The sequence below is a fragment of the Miscanthus floridulus genome, chromosome 10, assembly GCF_019320115.1.
Source record: "Miscanthus floridulus cultivar M001 chromosome 10, ASM1932011v1, whole genome shotgun sequence".
NCBI lineage: Eukaryota > Viridiplantae > Streptophyta > Magnoliopsida > Poales > Poaceae > Miscanthus > Miscanthus floridulus.
In genome coordinates, this window is record NC_089589.1 from 139,052,467 (window position 1) to 139,076,275 (window position 23,809).

General features: G+C 48.1%; 4 protein-coding genes across 5 annotated transcripts in view; 2 read left to right on the top strand and 2 right to left on the bottom strand.

The window, feature by feature from the left end:
* LOC136485849 (protein PYRICULARIA ORYZAE RESISTANCE 21-like) overlaps positions 1-23,809 on the bottom strand; it is a 62,988-nt gene that overhangs the window by 15,169 nt on the left and 24,010 nt on the right. The gene's annotated exons all lie outside the window — the stretch shown is intronic.
* LOC136485846 (cytosolic sulfotransferase 5-like) lies at positions 5,369-6,869 on the top strand. Its single transcript, XM_066482667.1, has 2 exons — positions 5,369-5,470; positions 5,560-6,869. Exons 1-2 carry the CDS (start codon positions 5,414-5,416, stop codon positions 6,781-6,783), a joined length of 1,281 nt encoding a protein of 426 aa, XP_066338764.1. The 5' UTR covers positions 5,369-5,413; the 3' UTR covers positions 6,784-6,869.
* Positions 10,248-11,574, top strand: LOC136485847 (uncharacterized). Of its 2 annotated transcripts, none has more exons than XM_066482668.1 (4): positions 10,248-10,351; positions 10,428-10,817; positions 10,905-11,102; positions 11,297-11,574. In XM_066482668.1, exons 1-4 carry the CDS (start codon positions 10,286-10,288, stop codon positions 11,399-11,401), a joined length of 759 nt encoding a protein of 252 aa, XP_066338765.1. In that variant the 5' UTR covers positions 10,248-10,285; the 3' UTR covers positions 11,402-11,574. The 2 variants fall into 2 exon arrangements, with proteins under 2 accessions (XP_066338765.1, XP_066338766.1); XM_066482669.1 differs by having other exon boundaries at positions 10,905-11,075.
* On the bottom strand, positions 13,493-16,386 carry LOC136485848 (uncharacterized). Its single transcript, XM_066482670.1, has 4 exons — positions 16,091-16,386; positions 15,636-15,979; positions 15,379-15,559; positions 13,493-14,104 (listed from the first exon to the last, which is right to left on the bottom strand). Exons 1-4 carry the CDS (start codon positions 16,243-16,245, stop codon positions 13,729-13,731), a joined length of 1,056 nt encoding a protein of 351 aa, XP_066338767.1. The 5' UTR covers positions 16,246-16,386; the 3' UTR covers positions 13,493-13,728.

The following is a 23,809-nucleotide window of genomic DNA, read 5'->3' on the forward strand; positions in this document are numbered from 1 at the left end:
CGAAGAACAGGAAGGAGTTCGTCATTGCACGAAGAGGAGTTGTTGGTGGTGGGGGCGAACCTACACAAGGAGAAACTCCGGGGTAGTGGTTTTTGCTATGGATGAAAGTACTAGGACCATCTGAATCCAGCGAGGGATGCCAGATGTGATGGTGAGGAAACGTACAACACCAACACGCCGAAGACAACACAGGTTCCGATCCATGGCGATGAGCGATTCACGCGGAAGGGAGGATCCCCGGAAGAACCATGGAGGCTTCAACTTGGAAAGGCAAGGAACTCTTGATCGATTGGGGTGGGGAATTGGGGGGCAGCCGCAGATCTCTCTTTGGTTTCCTCTAGTCTCCACTCCCACTTGTCGACTCCGCCGTGCCGGCCAGGCTATTCGTTGTTTAACTTTTATGATGAGTTTTCTCCACAACGGACAAAGTGCAAAGGCCAAGAGGGTATTACATGGTGATTTCTGCAGCGTTTTGTCACTGAAACCGAAGCCAAAGCCAAGCCGGCTGCCGGCATAAAGGTCTACGTCTTCGTCCTCTTCCATTCCACCCCAGCGGCCCTGCGGAGAAGCCCATGCGCCCCTTCCCCTCCTGGTCCTGACGATTGTGTTCCGAGTTGAGGTGTCTCCTCCAGTTTTTATTCGGTTTCTACCGGATACCTGGAATTCAGCAAGCAGCAGCACCGTGTATGTTTTCTCACTTCTACTCGATCGCGGAATTCTTCACTACGAGCTTACGACTGTCGGAAACTTACGTTATTGTTGACGCTGTCCCCAGCTCACCGTCATTACCCCAGCAGCTGTGCCAGTTTGAGTTGAGCAGCTTCTCTGGTGCAGCGGTGCCTTGTGTTTGTGTTGCACAACATTTAATTTGTTTGCTAGGCTATTATCCTACCTTGCGTCCCGCTCCAGCATCAGCAGCCTTTGTAGGGCTTTGTAGTAACAAATAAGCGGTCGCCGGCCTTTCTAGGGCTTCAGGAGGTCCTTTTTATGCTTGTTTCCATCTTATATTATCAGCTATCAGTTTTCAGTAACAGGCCTAGCAAAAATGTGGAGATTCCATAAAGATTAGTTTCGCTCAAACGTACGTGCACGACCACAGGTAATGCCTTCCGATCCATATCATCCAGTCTCTTTTTTTTTAGGGAACTCATCCAGTCTTTTTTGCTAGCATTGTTTCTCTTCCACTCTCTTTTTTTGTAGAGTCTATGTTTCTGCGTTTGATTACGTTAACTGAAGCCTTATTCTTACTATGAGAGCAAACGTATCAGACCACCAAATGAAGTTGTCAACTCGAAATAAATTTGACTGTTTCCTACTGATGCTAGCTGTCTAATAAAGGGAAATCATTTGAGGAAGGACGTCTTTGTTAGAGAATTTAGGGTCTTAAACCCCACGATCTCTAATGCGCTTGACGTGAACACAGACTGATCTCAGGTGGATTAGTGACTAACCATAATCGTAAGATAGCCATGGCGGTGCCCTCCTCCTCTTCCTCTCGACACTAGGGAAGAAGGTGCCGATAACTCTTCCTGATTGTCGGTGAGGAAGCAGGAACGGCGGCGTGAAGGCAGTGGCCTTCCCTTCACTCAAGCAATTTGATGATCAGATCTTAGGAGGAAGTACGTTAGGCCGGGCTATTCCTCGGAACGTTGTTTCCTTTTGGCACTGTGTAATGAGGGGCCACGACCCTCGGTCGGTTTGGGTGCCTCTGATTGCACATACGGGAGTCACAAACTCCCCTTGACTCAGCAAGAGGAACTGGTGTGGGCATTGCTCCATCCCAAAACATGGGACTAAGATCACATTTTTCAACATTCTCCCGGTTGATCAGAAGGCTAACATCTTAAGTCCACACTGAGTAGAAATAGCACATGGAAGCAATGTGATATAGTGGTCAATAAAAATGCCACTGCATGCAATGACAATACCTACGGTATTACCTATCCACCTCGATAGGATATACATATTTGTAATGGGACTTGGTTGTCTTATGGTCCTCATACCTAGAATCAAGGCTTTTCACTAAATCCATATGCACAACATAATCATGGAAGATATTGGATGGTAAGGCTTAGAGCATCCCCGATATTAACGTAATACTCATATCCATAATACTAATTGTCTGCTCCCGGGCTCTATCTTTCACAACTTGACTTGTTACTCACATAGGAAAACTGCATCTCGATGAATGCATCATAGTGGTATATGGCTATGTTGTTCACCACTTTAAACTGGTAATCTTGTTCTTGTGCCATATGGCTTCACCTACAACTTTAGCATGCTACTGTCAATATTCATCATAATTAAGACTTCAAAGTAAACGACTCTAGTTGCAATTTTTATGATATAAAACTTAATGTCAACATATTAGTATCAACACATCCTACAAAATTAGTATCTAAATCATTAATAACTCCAGTTTTAAGAAGTCTTGTGTGCGAGCATTCAATGCTTAGTCTCTTACAGTGCGCTGATCTCAGGGGTCCAATCCCAGGCTTATTTCTGCTAAATATCCAGGTTCATAAGGTAAGACAGGACGAGTACAAACATAATGCCTCGAAAAGCGCTGAAGCGCAAGCACATAGCTTTAATTGATCAGTTTTTATTTAATTTATGGGACCTTGGAGTGACCCAAATTTATCGACCTCAATATAAGTGATAGCTATAGGATAACAGTTAACATACGTCATATCTCTCAAGTACTTCATCATTTATGACCTTAGAGATAGACTTAAACATAATTGGACCTAACCAGGTGTACTAATGCCCAAACATAACAGGCTTCACCTGGAACTTTATGTAAAAATTAAATGAGAGGGATCATTCAGGAGGATGCAGCATATACCTACTGCTACTTGCTAGTAAAGTTACCATCCATGTAAAGTAATAGGATAAGTAACTCCCCTTGATCTTAGCATATACAGTTATGAACCATAGGTTCACAAAAACCACATCATTAATCTTAAAGTACCACTGTCAAGATGCTTACTCATGTTCGCAAACGGATCTCTTTAGTTAACACTCTATGTCACTTGCTTTCCATAACTCAACATCATAGTTGAGCCATGTGTATGTTCTTACACATGTTACTATCAGGGACTATTTATATCCATATAACGCAACTCTAAATTGTAATAGTCGCAAATAACCATTATGACAATTTTAAACAATGTTTCTCAAATAAGGGAGAGAGAATTCATAGGAAACCTTCACTATTAGCCTTGCCTTGAACTTTTCCACCTTCGTTTTGGAATCACTTATAATTTTGCAGACCCATCTATAGTCTATTGTGCTGACCCCGTTAGAAATTTCTACTGAGCTCATAGATTTTAGCCCACCCTTCATTCACTTAAACTATTTAGGTGAGTATGATTATTGTGGCTCCTTAAATAGCACGGGAACATCTACCTTTTCATGTCATAAACGTCTAACTTAAGTAAATTGCATGATCATCATTAGTGGTAGATTTTCTATACCATTGTATTCTTTGCAAGACATTAGTCAACACATGTGTTTATTCAGGTCATGAAGGTTAATTGTGATAATTGCCTCACCATTAGGCACTGTAACAAAGATCCAGTACTCTTGATTGAATGCTCAGCTTTAGAACATTTATTAGCAGCTATAGCTAGCTCCATATTTCTCAGATGGAGAGTAGGGTTCTTTTGGATTTGCGGTAATAATTCATAAACCCCAGATTTCCTTTAGATCCATATCTCAACTTTTGAGCTCCCATTTATGAAAGTTAATGCAAGCTTATGGCACATACTTATTGGCTTAGTGCTTATTGTGGATTGAATGACTTAGTGTTGGCTAGGCAACCCGTATGCATGTGTAATGCTGCTGACTATAATATCACAACTTCCACAAACTCATTGGCAATATGAAATAATTGAACACATGCACCATATACATAAGGATCCAGCGGCAGTAGGCGTCATCAGTTCAAATGATTGACAAAGCGCTGAGCGTATGTATATATAATTATAAGAGCTTTGTTACCGTGCTTACGTCATTTTTTATTAGAAAAAGTACATAATAACTCTTGAGGCAGCCCAACATCCTCTCCGCACGTCTTGGCTCACCCCACTGTGAACTCGACGCGAGCGGCGAGCTTCGAACACGAGAGATCCGACGCGCGACCGCACCGTCAACACCCGCATCAAGCATCTCCTGCGCCTGCCCTCATGGCCTCGCCCTCGTCCCACTCTAGCTTCGAACTCTTCTACTAATCCTCACTGGGAGCCTGCCGCTGATGGACGAGGTCATCAGCCCCGACACGTACGAACTTAGGCGCGCAGGCGGCGCTGCCACTGTCCCCGACGACCTGGACATCGAACGCTCTCACCACGGTCACCGCGACCACCATAATCTCATTGACGGCGAGATTCTTGCCGAGGCACACGCCGAGGCCCACATGGAACACCGGGTACCAGTACAGGCTCTTCGGGATGAAGGAGCAACCGGCGCCGGTGAGCCACTGGTCCGGGCGGAACGCATCGTGGTCGGCGCCCCAGATGTGTGGCATCCGGCCTATATATGGCGTAGGGGTGGTACATCACGCGCGTGCTGCCTGACACGTACGTGCCATCGGGGAGCACATCGGGCCTGGCGCAGAACTTGGAATCGAATTGCACCGGCAGGAACAGGCGCATGGTCTCGTACAGCACCGCGTGGGAGTAGTGTAGGCGAACTTGTGTGGCGATGCTCCGACGTGCTGCTACGCCGCCTTGCTTGCGAGGTCGCCCAGCCCTCTCCATCGACGAGCCGTGCGGAGCTCCTTTGCCGGCCGCATGATTCGTGGGCGCGTCGCTCGCTTTCGGTCCTTCTCACCATGCCCGCACTGCCTGTCATTCCTTCTCGACTGCCCATGCCGCGCCGCCGCCTTGCTAACGCTAGCGCTGCGCCGCACCGCCCGCCCACCAACGCGTCTGGCCCATGACGCTTGACTGCCCGTGCCACACCACCGCCTGCTCGCGCCAAGGCCACGCTCGACCGCCTGGGCACCACGCTCACCTCTGCCCCGCAAACGCGCCTTGCTGCTTGCCCGTCATCAACATGCCGATGCCCACCACCGCGCCGGCTCCCGGTAGCGTGTCAGCCCCCGGCAGGGAAGAAAGTACTATTCTACCCTTTAAATTTATTTTGGAAATAATACCTGACCCAAATATTTTTTGTTTCAGACCCACGTATTTCTAGTTCTGACCCACAATATAAGTTCCTCTATATTGGTTCTTCTTATTTTATAGACACCTGATCTATCCAAATGGATGGCTCTGCTTTTTTCCAAGCACCATAAAATTTTACTAATTATAAAGGGTTAATCAAGATATATAATTGTCATTTAACTTGTTCAACACTGGCTTCGTTGGAGTTATAATGCTCATACGTGTATATAAACCAGTCATTGTGCATGACCGTACAGGAGAGACGAGGAAGGAACTCGTGGAGCGAGGTCAACGACATTCTGGTGAGTTTTGGCATGCAATTCCTTGTTGCCTTCCTCTGTTATTCATTGAAGGATTCATAGTTTTGATGCATGCATGTAAACGCTTATAGGCATATACGAAACACACCACCATGAGTACTACTACTTGCTACGACTCGGCGACAGCCGTCCCCGCCGGCGGTGAAGTGGTTACTGCAGTGGCATCGGAAGAAGAAGCAGCAGCAGTTCACCAGTCGAGGAAGAACCTGAGCATGTACGCCAACCTACCTGCAGCTGAGATCATCGACTCGCTGACCCTGGAGACGCGGTTCCCGGTGCCCCATCGCCAGTATGGGGGCTTCTGGAAAGCCGAGTTCTTGCTCAAGGGCATGGCTGCCGCTGCAACTCGCGGCACGTGCTTCGAGCCAAACCCATCTGACATCTTCCTCTCCAGCTTGCCCAAGTCCGGCACCACCTGGCTCAAGGCCCTCGCGTTCGCGACGCTCAACCGCGGCACGCACCCACCGTCCAACGCCGACGGCCAGCACCCGCTTAGCCACCGCAACCCTCACGACTGTGTCAGGTTCCTCGAGCTCATGATGATCCAGGGCGTCGACGCCGCCGCCGCCGCCGGGGCAAGCGGAGAAGAAAGAGGTTCTCCACCTCCACGGCTTATCGCGACGCACTTGCCCTGCTCATGGCTTCCCCCTGCCATCGTCACGGGCTCCGGGTGCCGGATCGTGTACGTGTGCCGGGAACCCAAGGACGTGCTGGTCTCCTACTGGACCTTCAGCGTCAAGGCGGCAGCAAAGTTTGCGGCCGCTGCCGCCGCCGGTGGCGATGGCGATGGCGACGGCGGCGGTGGCCGGGAGTCTGCCGCAGCATCAGCAGGAGTCCTGACGAGTTTTGAGGAGGCTTTCGAGCTCTTCTGCGAGGGGCGGTTCCCCGGAGGCCCCCACTGGCTGCACGCCCTGGAGTACTGGCGTGAGAGCCAGAGGCGGCCCGACGAGGTGCTGTTCCTCAGGTACGAGGACATGCTGCGAGATCCGGTAGGGAACCTCAAGAAGCTCGCCGCGTTCATGGGGTGCCCGTTCTCGGCGGAGGAGGAGAAGGCCGGTGGGGTGGTGGATCAGATCGTGGAGCTCTGCAGCTTGGACAACCTCAGGAGCATGGAGGTGAACAAGAACGGGAGTACGACAGTGCTCGGGGTCACGAATGATGCCTTCTTCAGGAAGGGCCAGGTCGGTGACTGGAGAAACTACATGACGCCGGACATGGCGGCGAGGCTGGATAAGGCTGTTGAGGAGGCCACTCGAGGTTCTGGGCTCACCTTTGCCGACTCCATCGAAGTGTAATTAATAAGCTTAATTTCACACCATGTTATTAATGGAGGTGACCTTTGTATTGAGGTTCACCTTTGTATTCGAGGTTCTGGGCTCACCTTTGCCGACTCCATCGAGGTTCTGTGCTCAACTTTGTATGGATCAATTTGGCGCTTTGCATGCATGCCTCACGCATACGGCCAGGAGGCTTCTTTCAATGGAGATGACATTTCCATAGACAGCGAGGCACATAGTCTACTCCTGTATGATAAGTGGTGTGTGTAAGTGTTTGTGGTTGTACAAGAAAAGAGGCATCGCCCTACTTCTTTTACAATAAAATTATGTTCCTTATTATTCCAGAAAAAAAAAGTGGTTTGCACAAAATTTGTTAAATAATCATTGGGACAAGTGACTACAAACTGCAGTTATACGGAGTTTAATGTTATGTACGGGGTTTAATGAGAGGAAACACACATATATCAATGTCTAGTGTTTAATTAGAGTAAATTCAAGATGCAGATCAAAATGGAGGCGAAGACCAAGAGCCATCCAAGTGAAGCTGCTGGCGGCTTTTTGTGTTCTCTGTGATGATAATCTGTAATGAAGTGTGGTTTCTCTATGGTTGGCGCGTGGTAGTAGTCTGGTTTAGCTTGTTACTCTTGTTTCGGTCTTGCTTCTTCTAGCGCTCCTTTGCTCCTTTTGCTATCTGAACAACCTAAACTCTGTATTTCTGTTATTTCGATAATGGAAATGGGGATGTCCTTGGTTCGAAAAAAATAGAGAAAACACACATATATCACAGTCTAGTGTTATCGGTCATTCAAATGTTTAATGTCCTCCAACAACCGCGTGTTCAGAGCCCATGAAACAACTGACGCTAGGCATAACATGAATCGAGTGTTTTGACAGCATCCAGCACACACTACTGGAAACAGCAACATTGCCGAGGGCAAAAGACTTTGCCGAGGGCCTGATTTCGGGCACTCGGCAAATCGTTTCTTTGCCGAGGGCCGCCCTCGGCGAATCTTAGCCCTCGGCAACGGCTCGTTCGCCGAGGGCCCGACCCTCGGCAATCAACGACCCACGGCAAAGGCCCACCTTTGCCGAGGGTCGGGCCCTCGGCACAGTACCGCCTCTCGGCGACCTCGGCCGAGCGTGACGGCGGCACCGGCCGTCAGCCTTTGCCGAGGGCTCGGCGTTAGGCCCTCGGCAAAGAATTTGGAAATAAAAAAATAAAACTCTTTGCCGAGGGCCCGTTGTACAGGCCCTCGGCAAATATTTTGAACGGGATGGCGCCGGCGGAAATAAAAAAGAAAACATCTTTGCCGAGGGCCTTGGATGTTGGCCCTCGGCAAAGAAATTAAATAAAAAAATAAAAAAAATCTTTGCCGAGGGCTCTGGATCTAGGCCCTCGGCAAAGAGGGCCCCCATATAAAAAAGGGAACGGCCGGGCGGGCGGCCTTATCCCAAGCCGCGCCCGCCCGAGCCGCCACTGCCGCTGGTCAGCCGCCGCCGCCGCCGCGCACGCCACCGCGCGCTCGGCCGCCGCGAGGACGCCGCCGCCGCGCGCTTGCCCGCCGCCGCCGCGCAGGCCGCCGCCGCGCACGCCACACCGCGAGGAGCCAACGGGAGGAGGGGGACCCAAACGATCGGGACGCCGGAGGAGGAGCAGCGCCGTTCCGCTTCGCCGGAGCAACAACCGCGGGCGCGGAGAGGCCCGCCCGCCAGCAAGCGCAGGCGCAGGTAACCGCAACCCCTCTCCTCCTCCCCTCCCCTCCCCTCCCCTCCGCGGCGCCGGCGGTGACACGCACGCGGGGCTCGCCTTACGCACCGCGCGCGGCAGGCAGTACGGCGCCCGGCGGCTGCCTGCTCGCCTCGCCGCCCAGACGCAGCGCGTGTGTGCGTGGTTGTCGCGAGTCGTTTCCTTCTGGGGGGGGGGGTCTCAGTCAGATCCCGTGGCCTCTGCTCTGCGATGCCTCAGTAGGAGGTAAGTGCCCGTTTCAATCTTAGACGAGTGCGGATTCGGCCAGCGCAGTCCAAATTGGTCGTTTTACTCCGCCCCTCCTAGATTTTGGTCCTGGATCCTGCACTTGGATGGAGGGGGCGTGGGAAATCCATCCCTGTAGTTGGAGATATAAATGAAAATGTTGATATTTTTTATTATATAAAAATATCAAATGTTATAGTAGACATTGACGATGTGATTGTTGTTGTGTTTGTCCGTCGGTCCATCTAACGCTGAGCCTCCAATGGTGTTTGGCCTCGAGCCCTCCACCTAGTGTTGGATGGTCCAGTTCCCATAGAAGCCAAATACAAAGATGGCGCTTTCATTGGGACAAGAACATGACCCTCGCCGCCTAGCCTAGGTAGCCCCCTACTGCACAGGGGCACAAACACGTGTGCCTCCTTGCGGCCAACCTGCCGGTCACCTTGACGTCTTCTTGGTTCTTGCACTCTGTTCATTATGATGTACTGCCTTTCATTATGATTAATCTAGCTAACCGTTACAAGTAGGTGTTTGATTATTGGCATGATAATTAACGAAATGAAAGTACGCTGATGAACACATTGTTCAGTAGAGCGTGTAAATTTAGGATTTACTGGTTCAGTACTTTTCTGCAGTTGCACTTGTTTTATTCACTGTCTAAGCGGGTCATGTTTTGAAGCAATTACTTGGGCATGCAATGCAGGTGGTTCTGGATAACGGCCTCGTCTGGACGACCTTGCCGTCACCTTCACTTCCCCGTCCCTCGGTCGAGTAGAAGGTAAAACCATGGGTTGTCGGCCATCGCGCCGTTTTTTGATGTGGATGGCCTTCGTGCCTCCCATTGTTGATGTGTCGGCCTTTGTGCCGTGAATGTGGGTGTTGGCCATCGAGCCGATTTTTTTTGCAGGTTTTGGAAACCTCCCCGTACAGGGGAGGTTCTGCCGAAATTTTTAACTTATACCCTTTTTTTTTGCAGAGCAAAGGACGTCAAAGGAGCTTCAGAGTAGTCGATTGTCCTCGTCGGCGCTGCGACTCTCCACTGCCCCGACTCGCCACTGCCCCGCTACCCTGTCTCCACCGCCACCTTAGGTATAAACAACCTCTACTCCTGTATCTTTGTCGTAGACTGCGTAAACCAGTTAGGCGTCTCCCGTCCGAAAGAGATACGGTTGGAGGCATGCAGAGGCACTTTGGGCAACTCTCATGAATACAGAGAAATCTAAGGACAATGTTAAGGCTAGAGTGGACCTGGCGACGTTGTGCGATAGGAAAAAACAAGAGATGCAACCTCCTAGTGGTCGAAACAAGAAGTGGAAAAAGCCTAAGGTGGATTTCGTCTTGAAAATAGATGCCAGGAGGGAAGTACTTCAATGGATCAAGAACTTGATGTTCCCAGATGGCTATGCCGCTAATCTGAGCAGGGGAGTGAACTTAGGCACTTTGCGAGTCAACGGGATGAAGAGTCATGCCGATGCCTGGACAATGATCGTGGCTAGGTGGTTTACGCCGGCCTACATAGAGAAGCACGAGTCTCAGCGGGCACTGCGTATGCTCAGGCCAGCTGCCACTCACCATCAAGGCAGCAGGAGTCTCCCCGGATTCAAATCGGCATATGTAAGTGATTTTTCTTCTATTTAGTTTCACGCTTAACGTATGCCTGATTGCTCACCACCTGCCGCCTTTCTCGCAGGAGGCTGCGCACCCGGACGAGGATGTCTCGATGTTCACGGCGTGGGCTATGTCCCACCAGACCAGGGTGGCCGGCGACGTCACCTGGGACCCGGCTGCCCCTCGCGAGGCATACTCCGACCCTAACGTGTACACTAAAGTCCAGGAGTACACGTCGGCGGTACAGCAGCGGCACGGGCCAGAGTACGACGTCCGCACCGAGCCCATTGATGCCGAGGCCATCATGAGGCTCGGTGGCGGCAGGAAGCACGGCCGGACGTGGATTGCGAACGCCGCCATCGACCCCACCACTGTTCCCACTCTGAGCCAGCTCCGAGCACAGAGCACGAGTTCCAGCCAGCCCATACGCTCACGGCCTACTCCGACACTGCAGCGGGTCGATGCGCTCGAGGTAATTATTGTTTTACTCGTCGTAAATTAATATTCTCACACTTGAGTTAGTTTTGCATTACTGAAATATTGGAGTGCAATATTGCAGGCCCAGAACAACGAGAAGACGGCGCAGATCACGGCCCTCACTGCTCGGCTGGAGGCTGAGCAGGCCGCTCGGCAGGCCCAGGAGGTCAGGATTGCAGAAATGATGCAAATCATGCAAGCTCTTGGGCAGAAGACGGGTGTGCCTGTGCAGATGTCAGCTCCTCCGCCTCAGGTGCCGCACGCGTTTGCAGCTACTCCTGTAAGCGTTAAAGTTCACTTCTCGCTTGTGTGACATAGAAACCCAGAGAACACTAGCTACTGATTTGCTTGTATGACATAGAAACCCAGACAACACTAGCTATAAAAATTTTGATAGGTTTCTGTCTAAATACTAAAACTGTAGTCCTAGAATAATTACTGCAATCTCACATAAGCATATAATTGTTTGTGCAGCCTCAGTCGGCGGGTTCCAATAACCCCCCTCGTGCGTCACCTGATTCTGGAGGCTTCGTTACACCACCCTCGACGCAGAGGCCAGACGGTTGGGAAGGTTGGTGACGCAGAGGCCAGACGGTTGGAGAGGTTGGCCAGCCTCAGTCGGATTTGAACTTGTGGACTTGACACTTGAGTTAGATTGTGGACTTATGGAATTGTTGAATTTGGACTTGTGATGATACATGTGATATCTGTGAGATATATGTGATATTTGTGAGATATATGTGATGATTGTGATATTTGTGGGATATTTCTGCTGTTGAATATATATATATATATATTTTGCATGGAAAGCAAGAAACAGGTGGGATGCTGAAAATTTTCACTGGTCTTTGCCGAGGGCCTTGACCATAGCCCTCGGCAAAGAAAATCCCAGGAAAAATTAAAAACAGGTCTTTGCCGAGGGCCTTAACCATAGCCCTCGGCAAAGAAATTCCCAGAAAAAATTAAAAAGTAGGTCTTTGCCGAGGGTTTTGAACACAGCCCTCGGTAAAGAAATTCCGAGACAAAAATAAAAACGTAGCTCTTTGCCGAGGGCCTTAGATATAGCTCTCGGCAAAGAAATTCCGAGAAAAAAAAAAGAAAATAGGTCTTTGCCGAGGGCCTGTATGTCAGCCCTCGGCAAAGAAGCCGTGGAAAATAACCGCGTACCTAACGGCTACTTTACTTTGCCGAGGGTCGCCGTTAGCCCTCGGCAAATACTTTGCCGAGTGCCCGATAAAAGGCCCTCGGCAAAGAGTCCTTCGCCGACGTTTTTTTTCCCGAGGGTTCTTCACCGAGGGCTGCCCTCGGCAAATCCTTCGCCGACGGTTGAAGAGCCTTTGCCGAGGGCTTCAGGCCCTCGGCAAAGACCCTGCGTCCAGTAGTGACACAAATTTTGAACCATCGGATTTTAATCTGATGTGTTCTTGAATTTTGCTGTTTTGTTGTCTATGTGGGCCGGTTGCCTAGGTATAAAACATTGCATTCGTAGTCTTTATCAGGCCGAGGTGTTCATGTCTAAATATGTACTGTGTTGTTTCCTATTTTTGTTGTGCGTACTACGAGCACGTATAAATATCATTTTTCAGTTCCTGGTCTATAGGTTCATTGTTTATACATGGCAACTGTCAATAGGGCCGATGTTGTTACTTGATGTTTTACTGCATTTTCGACTATGCTCCAGACGTATGATGCACGTGCCAGGCTTCTTTAGTGAATCTGAGTAGCAAAAAGAAACATATTCCTTATGTGAAAAATGCAGTTGCAGAAATAACAAATTAAAAGGAAACATGTTTGAAAAATAAGGACAAATTATATTTGAAAAGGTCATAAAAATCATGACCACTAATTATTATGACTGCCACGGCCCTAATTGGAAAGCAAGAAAAATACGAACTCCTGCATTGTGACCATATATAAGAACAAACTAGAAACTGGGGCCAAAATATAAAAATAACCAATAACAACATAGAAAAAAGAAGTGGCCAACTGGAGGCCAAATTATATAAACAAAGAAAACCAAAAGAAACAAAAGAAAACAAGCTGCAAACTGGGGACTAAAATATAAAAACAACCACCAACAATGTCAATAAGAAAGAACAAGCTGTCAACTGGAGTGCAAATTATAGAAACACCCCCTATCAGCAGAACAGAAAAACCAAGCTAACAACTGGGGTCCAAAATAAAAAACAAACGCTAACTACATGAACAAAAAAACTAAGCTACCAACTGAGGTCCAATTTATAAAAACCAAGTTGGCAACTACGGTCCTTTTAAATGGTCATTTGGCCCATTTAAGTAGCCATTTAGCCCATGGGTCCTTTTTGGGCCCAGCCCTATCGTATAGGAGCCCAGACTATGCGCCAACTCTCAATCCATTTTAGAGCACATTGTCCACGCCTCAGTTCGCCACGTGCCTCGCCGAGGGGTGGAACAAACCGTGCTGGCGCCACTGAACTTATTCGGTTGGCAAGGCCTAGCTTTGTATATAGAAAAGTGTGAGGCTTTTTCTATAGTTGTTTTTTCACAGCCCACAGCTTACAACAGCTTTTCTAAAATCCACAGCCCAACCAAACAGAGCCTCAGTTGATCTAGTCATAGTATGTCTGTCAGTAGAAGCATAGTACGTAGCACACCAGTAATATGATACATATCAATATTCAATTCATCAAACATGGTTTCACATCAGCTTAACAGAACTGACGATAATCAAGTTCGGGAGCCTCCGCTTCCCTTCCCACTACGCTCCCCACTCGAAGACGAGGAGACCACACCAAAGTGCGTTTATTCCATATATATATGTCTCACCGACACGTACGCTTTAGTCACTTTAAAGAGTACTTCAAAGAAATGTAGTAAAGCATCACATGCGAAGCTCAACTTTGAGGAAGTCGACTTCAAACAGGCCTTCATCGCCCATGCGAGCGGTGCCGACGAGCCCCATCATCGGGGCTCCTGATGTAGCACTCGGCACGGCTGAAGCCGACTCCGTAGTCTAGCTCCGCAAGCTGGCTGACTGAAATAAGGTTAGCCGTGAGGACAGGAATGTACCACACGTCGGGGAGTACCACGGCGTCGGTGACCACGTTGCCGCAGCCGAGGACCTGCATGGGCGTCCCGTCGGCCGCGTGGACGAAGAGCTCGGCAGAATGCTGGAGCGTGGTGAAGCTAGAGAGCAGGTCATGATTCCCCGTCGCGTGGTGTGGAGCAGCAGTGGCGACGATCCATGTAGCTGACGCATTCGCCTCCTCTGTTTTGACGATGACAGGCTCAGCGACGAGATCACTGTACACAGTTGCAGCAAACATCATCCTATTACTAGTTATTGCAACCAAATGATAATCAAAGTTTAAGGAGAGGGGGTATTGTCGTATATAAATTATAAACATGTTACTAAGTAATGTAAGCATTTCCAAAATTTCCACATTGTTTAGGACAACTTAAATTCTAAGATGTTTTGGCTTTTCTACATATATAGTTTTTCTATGCATTTAGATAGGGGCAATACTACTATACTCCCTTTAGTTACTAGGAGGTAATACCTCAAACAAATCTAAGTCATTGATTTTTTGAATTAATCATTTAATTAATCTAGAAAAAGAAAAAGGAAATATTTGTCAAACCCGATGGCCCCTTCTTTCCATGCACAACCTTCCATTTTTTTCCTTTCCATGTTTCCTTCCTTTCTTTTCTGATTGTATCCTTTTCCTTTTATAAATTTTTATTTATTTTTACAAATACATAAATACTATATACACTGAAATATTTATGTATAGTTTTATTTATGTTTGATATATTAATAAACCACTAAAATATTTATTAATAATTATGTTAACTTTTGAGTTTCTTAAACCAAATCTCTACGTGCATAAGTATGCTCCTAGTAAAATATATAGTCGATAAAGCATATATCACAATGAGAATTCATATATTGTATAAAACATAAAATTTCATATGCGTTGGACACGTACATATATTAATTGGACATGTATGTACGTTAATCGGGCACGTGTGGCACGTATTATGTGCATAAAAACAAGGTACTAGTTTATGTTAACTAAATTAAGTCATATCTAAAGTTGTATACAAATAAAAAGACTTTACCACTTTCAACAGATCATACACGCATCAATTAGATCTAAAAGAAAGATTTTTATATCTAAAACTTTTCTTATTTATCATATTTTATAAAATTAAAAATTAAATAGATACATAGTTCGGCTATTACCTCCTAAGAAGTAATAGATGATTTTAGCCATCTGATCTAATTAAATGAACGGCTCATAGTTATTTTGAGTACCACAGCAAGCCCCATATCTTCACATTATATACTGATGTACACTATGTGTGTGTGTGTCTCTCTCTCTATATATATAGTAAGAGCAATGTATCTAGAAAAGCCGAAACGTCGTCTTATACATTGGAATTGAGGGAGTATAGGATAAGTTTAAGGGTAAGTAATTTGCCATGGCTGACTATAGCTAAGCCTTTCTGTGTACTCTGATAATAAGATGTGATGGGAAAATGTCAACAAAGGCATTATAGTGATAAGGAACCACCTGTGGTATTCCAGTTCACTCTGTCCAAGCTCATGTACCATCTGAACATCAGTTGTCTCTGCAGAGGGAGTAATTAATGGAGCGGCACTGGATTGAGAATTCTCCCAGTGTTTTTCATCTCCTGGGTTATCCAGAAAGGGTTGTCCGTGCATAGTAATAGTGGAATCTTTCTGACGGTCCCCTGATGATGCAATAGTTGGTAAACCCTTCATTCCTCGTAGAAGTAATACAAAAAATTTTAGAATAGTATGCCTCACCATTTGTGTTGGACCTTTCACATGCTCCAGAGTCCAGGACGAAGCCATCGTCATCAGATCGTTGTGCTTCAGAAGCAGAGTCTCTGAGGACCGGCAGAGATGGTTCGTTGCTCCCGCCACAAATTTCTGCCCGACCAAATTCAGATCCTGTCCCTCCATTATTATGTGGCTGCAACTCGGGCTTGGCTGCAACCCAACCTGCTTCATACACCTTCTGTGAAGCAGAGGAATGTGATTTCTCAAACATGTGAACAATGCGTTGTGGCGCCAGTCTCTTCGGATAGTAGAACTTATCACCATACTGATCAGCAAGTAGCACCATTTGGCATACTGGGTGCTGTACACTAGTAGTACCAAAGAAAATTATTTCAGTTAAGGCATACAGAAGTAATAAACCAGAAAAGGCCCTTAAAAAAACCCAGTAAAAGATGGTTTGCCAGGCCTTGGAGCGGTACCTGAAATATTTTGGCACACGAATGATAGCAGACCCGATCTCAGTGTCAATCCCTCCCTCTAATGACGGTGTCACTGTAAATTTGATTTCGGGAGAGGTAACATCTAGGTGGCCAGTATCAATCGTCGGGAAGGATAATAGAGGGCTGTACAACATATGAAGAATATATGTTAGGTCAAATGGAGAAACGCCATGATCCCAGATATATGGTCATGAACAGAGGAATTGTTAGCAACAGGCTCAGATAGAGGGGAATCGGAGGAAGCAACAGCAAGTGAGCGAGGAACGGAGGAGGAGTTCTTCATAGAGTTCACCGATTTGTTTACAGTATTGGTCGATGGCTTACACAGCGCTCAGCGCTCGCCTTTTAGCCGCACGCAGGCGGAGGTGGAAGAGAGGCACTCGGTTACGCCTCCTGGAGGACCTGGACCCACGATGGGCCGGACGTCTTCGGGTTGGGCTTCTTGGCCCGACGGGGTCTTCCCTTGGACGGCCCATCGTCGCTGGCTTCGTTGTCATGATCTCCCAAGTCCACGGGTTCAGCAGCTGTAACATCCTCCCCCCCTTGAAGTCCTGGTTGTCCCCAAACAGGTGCCCGAGGAAAAGCATGCTGCAAAGGAATGAGGTCTTCCCAAGTTGCTAAAGAATCAGGCATGTAAGACCAACGAATCAACCCTTGCACTTTGGAGGAAGCACCAGCAGAAACCGTGCGGCGCTGGAGAATGGTCACTGGAATGCTCCACTGAATATCAGGATCAGGTGGTGTAGTAGTAACAGACTGATGCTGACCAACCGATTTCTTCAATTGGGAAACATGAAAAACGGGATGGATAGCAGATGAAGCTGGGAGAGCCAATTTGTAGACTACAAAGCCCACTTTAGCCAGCACCTTGTAGGGTCTGAAGAATTTGAAGGAGAGTTTGTGGTTGGCACGTGCTGCAACGGATGATTGCACATATGGTTGCAATTTGAGAAACACCCAGTCACCAATGTCGAACTGCCGCTCAGAACGCTTCAAATTAGCTGTTTTAACCATGCGTGCTTTAGCACGGAGGAGATGTTGCCGGATCAAATTAGTCATCAGTTGTCGTTCTTCCAACCAGGGTTTACAATTTCGGCGAAATGTCGCCGAAATTTCCGAAATATCGCCTTTTTCGCTGAGGTCCGAAATTTTTTTGTATCGGTCAAAATTTTTCGGTTAAATTCATCTTTCACTCTAAAATTACACCAAACCACACTAAAATGACCCTCCATATCATCTAGTCTTATCAAAGCCCTAAATTTCTTTAAATTTATTTAATTTTCTCACTCACACATTGGACGGCACTAGTATATGCAGCTCGCCCACCGTCAGCACACTGTATTACCGCGGCTCTACTTCTGTGATATATTATGTTATTTCGTCGATGTTATATAAATTTATGATGGATGATGGATCATAGAGTTTTCTAGTGAAATGATGCCAAATTTGTTTAAAACTCAATTTAAATTTATTTAAATTCGAAATTTCCGAAATTTCGTATTTATCGCTGGGGACCGAAATTTTTTTCTTACCGGTATTGTAAACCCTGCTTCCAACCAGGTAGCCAGATCATGGGGAACAGAAACATCAGCAGCTAAAACACCAAAATGGGAAGAGGCATACCCGTATAGTGCTTCAAACGGTGAGCGTCCCACAGCCGAATAAAAACTGCAATTGTACCAATATTCAGCCAGATGGATCCATTCACTCCACTTGGAAGGGCAAGCATGAACATAACATCTCAAAAAGGTTTCGAGACATTGGTTGACCCGCTCTGTTTGACCATCCGATTGCGGATGATAGGCTGTACTCATCCTCAACTCAACCTGAGCCAGCCGAAATAATTCGGACCAAAGCTTGCTTGTGAAAACTCTGTCCCGGTCAGAAACGATGGCCGACGGCATACCATGGTGACGATAGATGTTTTGCATAAAAGTAGAAGCCACTGCTGCTGCTGTGAATGGATGCCGGAGGCCCACAAAATGTGCAAACTTGGAAAATAGATCCACAACGACAAGGATGGCATTGAAACGTCCAGAAACAGGTAAGCCTTCGATGAAGTACATACTGATGACTTGCCACGAACGATCAGGGACAGGCAGCGGCTGTAGGAGTCCAGGAAGTCGAGAACGATCTGGCTTGGCCTGTTGACAAATGCGACAAAAAGAGACAAATTCGCGAACTGCAGTGTTCATACCGCGCCAGGCAAAGAGTCGTTTGGCACGCCGCAAGGTAACTGGAATGCCGGAGTGTCCGTCAACAGGACTGGTGTGGAGAGCGGCTAACAGCTGTTGATGTAGAACTGGATCCCGACCCACCCACAGGCGTCCTTTGTAGCGTAACAGGCCATCACGTAGACTAAAGGGTGGGACTGTAGCTGGATCAACAGTAAGCTTGCTGAGAAGCTCTTGAGCATACTGATCACCTTGGTAGGAATCGGCCACAGCTTGAGTCCAGGCTGGAGTAGCTACTGAAATAGAGTCACAAGTAACACCGGCCTCTGGGAAACGAGACAAAGCATCGGCCACTCGGTTTTCAGGGCCCTTCCGATAGCGAATAGTGTACTGCAACCCGAGCAATTTGGTAAAGACCTTCTGTTGCCAAGGCGTGTGAAGGCGTTGCTCAGACAGCTGAACTAGGCTGCGTTGATCTGTGATAATATGGAACTCAGCTAGCTGTAGATAACTGCGCCAATGATTGACTGCCATTATGATCACCATATATTCCTTTTCATACGCCGACAGTCCTTGAGATCGCGGCCCCAAAGCCTTGCTGAGGAAAGCCAAGGGGTGGTCCTGACTGCATAAGAACCGCACCAATACCCACACCACTTGCTTCGGTCTCAATGACAAATGGTTAATGAAAATTGGGCAGAGCAAGCACAGGTGCTGAAGTGAGTGCAGTTTCGAGGGCGTCAAAAGCTTGCTGATGTTCCACAGTCCAAATGAACATGGTTCCTTTTTTGAGCAGATCTGTCAGAGGCTTAGAAATGATGCCAAAATGTCGCACAAAACGCCTGTAGTATCCCACTAGGACGAGGAAACTCCGCAGTTCTTTCACGGAGCTAGGAGATGGCCACTTAAGTACAGCGGAAACTTTAGCCGGATCGGTGGCCACACCGGACTCAGAGATGATATGACCAAGGTAACGTAGCTGCCTCTGACCAAAGTCACACTTGGAGCGCTTCACCAGCCAATGATCTCGACGAAGTAGTTCAAAGACTGCACGCAGATGTTCCAAGTGCTCCTCAAATGATCGACTGTAAATCAAGATATCATCAAAGAAGACCAGAGCACAGCATCGCAGTAATAGAGCTAGTGTAGTATTCATGGCTTTCAGGAATGTTCCAGGCGCACCAGAAAGGCCAAACGCCATGACACGGAACTCATTTTGCCCGGTATGAGTCTGAAAAGCAGTCTTAGGTTCTTCTCCTGGCTTGAGAAGGATTTGGTGATACCCAGCAGTCAAATCCAGGCTGGAAAACCAACTAGCACCTTCTAGCTCATCAAGGAGTTCTTCAATTATTGGGACTGGATACTTGGACTTGGCGGTGATAGCGTTCAGATGACGGAAGTCCACACAGAAACAAAAAGATCCATCCTTCTTTTTCACCAATAAAACCGGAGAAGAGAATGGACTGTCACTGGGTTGAATGACTCCAGAATCAAGCATAGTCTGTACTTGCCCCTCAATTTCATTTTTGATGGTAGGAGGGTAGCGATAAGGTCGAATAGACACCGGAGCTGTGCCAGGTAATAGCGGAATGGCATGATCACAATGGCGCCGGGGCGGTAAAGTTGTGGGTACTTGAAAAATGTCTTCAGATTCAACCAGCAGATCAGGCAAAGCAGATGGCATAGGAGCAGTCTGATCAGGGACAGCATCCTGCACAACAGATAGCTGAACCAAAGAGCCCACTGGTAAGGCTGATCCGTGCCCATGTATCACAGCCCAATCAGTAGCATAAGGAAACTGAATCCACTTTTCCAACCAATGAATCTTCATGGGACTATACTGTTCAAGCGAGTCCATCCCCAGAATCATGTCAAAGGCAGTGAGAGGGAAAATCTTCAAATTAGAAGTGAATTGTAAGCCTTGAACTGACCAAGCAGCATCAGACAACTGAGCATCACAACGAATCTTGGCACCATCAGCGACCTTAACCCAAACCACTGAGCTGGACTGGACCCCAGACAGAGAAGCTGCTAGTGACGAACTGACAAAGGAATGAGAACTGCCCGAGTCTAGCAGAATCAATACAGGCTGGCCCTGGAGCTCCCCCTGGAACTGAATTGTTTGAGGAGCTTGAACACCCTGCGTAGCAGCAACGGAAATGGTAACACAACATTGTGCGTCAGAGCCCGTGTCAGCAGCGATATCCTCATACATATAATCTTCATTGTGACAGATGTCCCAAGTCTCCTGCAGAACATGGAGCGCGATGTGTTCCGGGCAGCGGTGGTCGCGAGACCATTTTTCCCCGCACCGGAAGCAGAGGCCACGTGCTCGCCTGTAATTGCATAGCGTGGAGAGCTTGTCTTCCACGCCGTGCCCGCGGTGTTCATCCGCCGCCGTAGTCGTAGCAGGAACGCCGTTCTTGTCAGGCCGGAGTGGAAGGGGCAGTGGGTGCGGTCCGCGAGGTACTTGCTTGACCCCCACGAACGGTTCCTGCCGACAGTAATCCCGGCCCAGGCCCAAGTCGAGCATCTCCTCCTGCAACAAGGCGAGAGAGCAGGCAGAATCCAGAGTTGATCAACTAATTTAGTGTACTCTGTGATATATTTAGCTACAGTTCCTGACTGACGGATGTGAAACAACTGACGAATGAGCAACTCATGTTGATCTTTGCCAAAGCGTTCAAGGATCATGGGACAAAAAGTTTGCCAGGAAGCAGAACGCACACTAGTCTCGACTGACTGCAGCCAAAGCTCTGCTGCCCCAGTCATTTGGCTACTAGCAACACGAATCCACATTGGCCGCTCTACGGAATACATATCAAAGTGATCCTCACAACGCGAGAGCCAGAGTTTGGGATTGGACCTGGTAAATTTGGGAAAATCCATCTTGGGCAGACGCCCCAAGGGGTTGGTGTGGTGTGATGCCCGGTCGCAACGAGGTTCGAACAGACGAGTTGGCCGTATAGGCAATTGAGGCTGAGGTGCATGTGTCCCTTTCCCATGAGGATCAAATTGGTGCGAATTCAGGGTGGTTAACGATGGATGCGACGCTGGACACGGAAGGGGTTGAGCAGAAGGGCATGGTGGCGTACCCTTGACCAGGAGTGTGGGCTTTGAATCCCAGACTCCCGGTGGTGATGTTCGACGCGGTGCCCATCAAGGCCGACGACCGGGTTACCGGTAGGAGAAGACACCGTAGTCGCCCCAACACGGTTGATGACGCCCGCCGATGTGGCGGGGTCGCCATCGAGCACTACTCGATGAAAGGTCTTGCGCATCGCCCCCGTCTCCTTGCGGATGTCGTCGATGGTGGCGTGGATATGCGGTTTCCAGTCGTAGAACACCTTGGCGGCGTTCTCCATGTCGACGAAGTGATCCGCCAGCTTCTGCTCCACCGCCGTGATGCGATCGGGCTGTAACACCCTAGGTGTTTGGCTCCCACAAAATTGCATTTCATTTCATAAACATGTGCATCATCTATCTCATCATGCCATTGTTACTGAAACATGTATATACAACATTCTCAATTATGTTTGTTTCATACTTGATTGCTTGTGAATGGTAGTTAGTGCAACATCTGAATGCAACGTGAGTTTCTCATACCTTGAAACATGGCAACATGGTAGTGTAATATGACAAGTTTAAAATTGCAATAAAGTCATGAAACATGTGAAACATGGATTTGCAACATTAGGGTAATTTGAGTGTTTTGTTGTTTTATCACATGTGATACTTAGAACTTGGTGTAGCACTTGTGTAGAGTGGTTAATTATGGTCTAATACACCTTAACTAAACTTAGGGTAATTGATGGGACATTGTTCATGTGGACCAAAATGACTAAATTGCCCTCTAGGTGGAGGTTTGACTTTAGGATGACCTATAGAGTGACTCTGTTTGACTGATTAAAAAGTCCAACCTAGAGACATTGCATGGATGTGCACCCTTTACCAAAGTTGTAGCCAATTTATCAAGGAACAAAAGTCTCAATATGACCATCTTATGAAAATGGCTAGAACATGCTCAAACAGGGCCCATAGGTTAGGTTTCCCTGCTGATTTCAGACTTAGAAAAAATTTTCAGTCAAGTCCTGACTTACAGTTTCATGAGCCCTTCTTTGCGACCTTGTATCTCCCAATCCAGACTGAATTAGTCCAAGCCCCAATTGACAATGTTGTAGTACTACTGTAGATCTACAAATTTGATGTTACTACCTACCGCTAACTCGGGCTAGATTACGAGCTATGAGGCGATAAAATGGCGCTGTCAGTCGTGCCACCGGACCCCGATTCAGTCGTTTCAGAAAACGTTCGGTGAACGTCATGGCCGACCAGTTCAGAGGCTGGCCACCGCGTGGCGTGCATGCCCAGCTAGCACCTCCACGTCGCGCGCCCATGCTCCCAAGTGAAAGCCAAGCCAACGCCTCGCGCACTCCCTCTTCCTCTCGCCATTTCCCTCTCTGCTGTCCTCTTCCACGCGAGCACGGTGACCGGGAAGACCGTGGCCGCCGCCGAGCCAAATCACCCTCACCGAGCGCCATTGTCCGATTCCCCTGAACCACAGCACCACCGTGAGCCCCTCCACGTCCTCGACCTCACCGAAACCTCGTCCTCACCTCAGGTAGGGCTCACCGTGAAGGCGGCTCCACCGGGTCGCCATGTCCGCCGCCGGCCGAGCTCGCACGTGGCTGTGCCGCTCAAGCCTCTTACCGCCCCCTCTTTCCCTTGCTTGAGGTCCAGTTAGTGATGCTGATGCTCGTAGGGTAGACCATTAGGGCCGTGATGCCGTCGGCTCGCCGGAGTTGGCCAACTCGCGGCCGTGCGCCGCCATGGTCGTCGCCATTCCCCCTAGCCACCGCAATTGCTGCAATTAATGGTACCCCTAGGTGCGCACAGGTGAGGTGAACACACTGGTACCCGTGGCCTCACCGGAGCTACCACCAGCGGCGAGCTACCGCCGTCGCTCTTCTTCCCTCCCCTGTTTTCTCTCTGACTAGCGGGGCCCGCTTGTCAGCAGCCGCGCGCGAACGGGAGCCGACCACGGGCCGCACGCGTGAGTGGGCCGCGCCATGTTTCTGGGCTGCGCTGGTGTGTGCGGGCGCGTGCGTCGCGGGCTGCAGTGGTTTTCCGGGCCGGCCCAGTAGTTGGTTAGGGTTTCCAATTTGTTTTGTTTTATTCTTTTTCACAGATTTGGGTACAGATTCAAAAATGTATATCTCTTGGTTGGTAGATCCAAATGATGTGGTTCCAATTTTGTTGAGTTCCTGGTAATGTCTAGTTTATATTAAAAATATAATTTATGCCATGTTCTGTTATGAAAAATGGAGTTGCTAATTATCTCTTTTAATCATGTGGGAAATAGGGGTAATTATATCTTTTTCTATGTAGCTCCAAATGGCATGAAATTTTTATGGTGTACTGCTCATATCATGAATAGCTTGTAGTTAAATTTACATACACTTTGGACACTGTATGTAGGAGTTAGGTAATTCTCTTGTTTGCGTGGATGGATCTTGTGTGAATT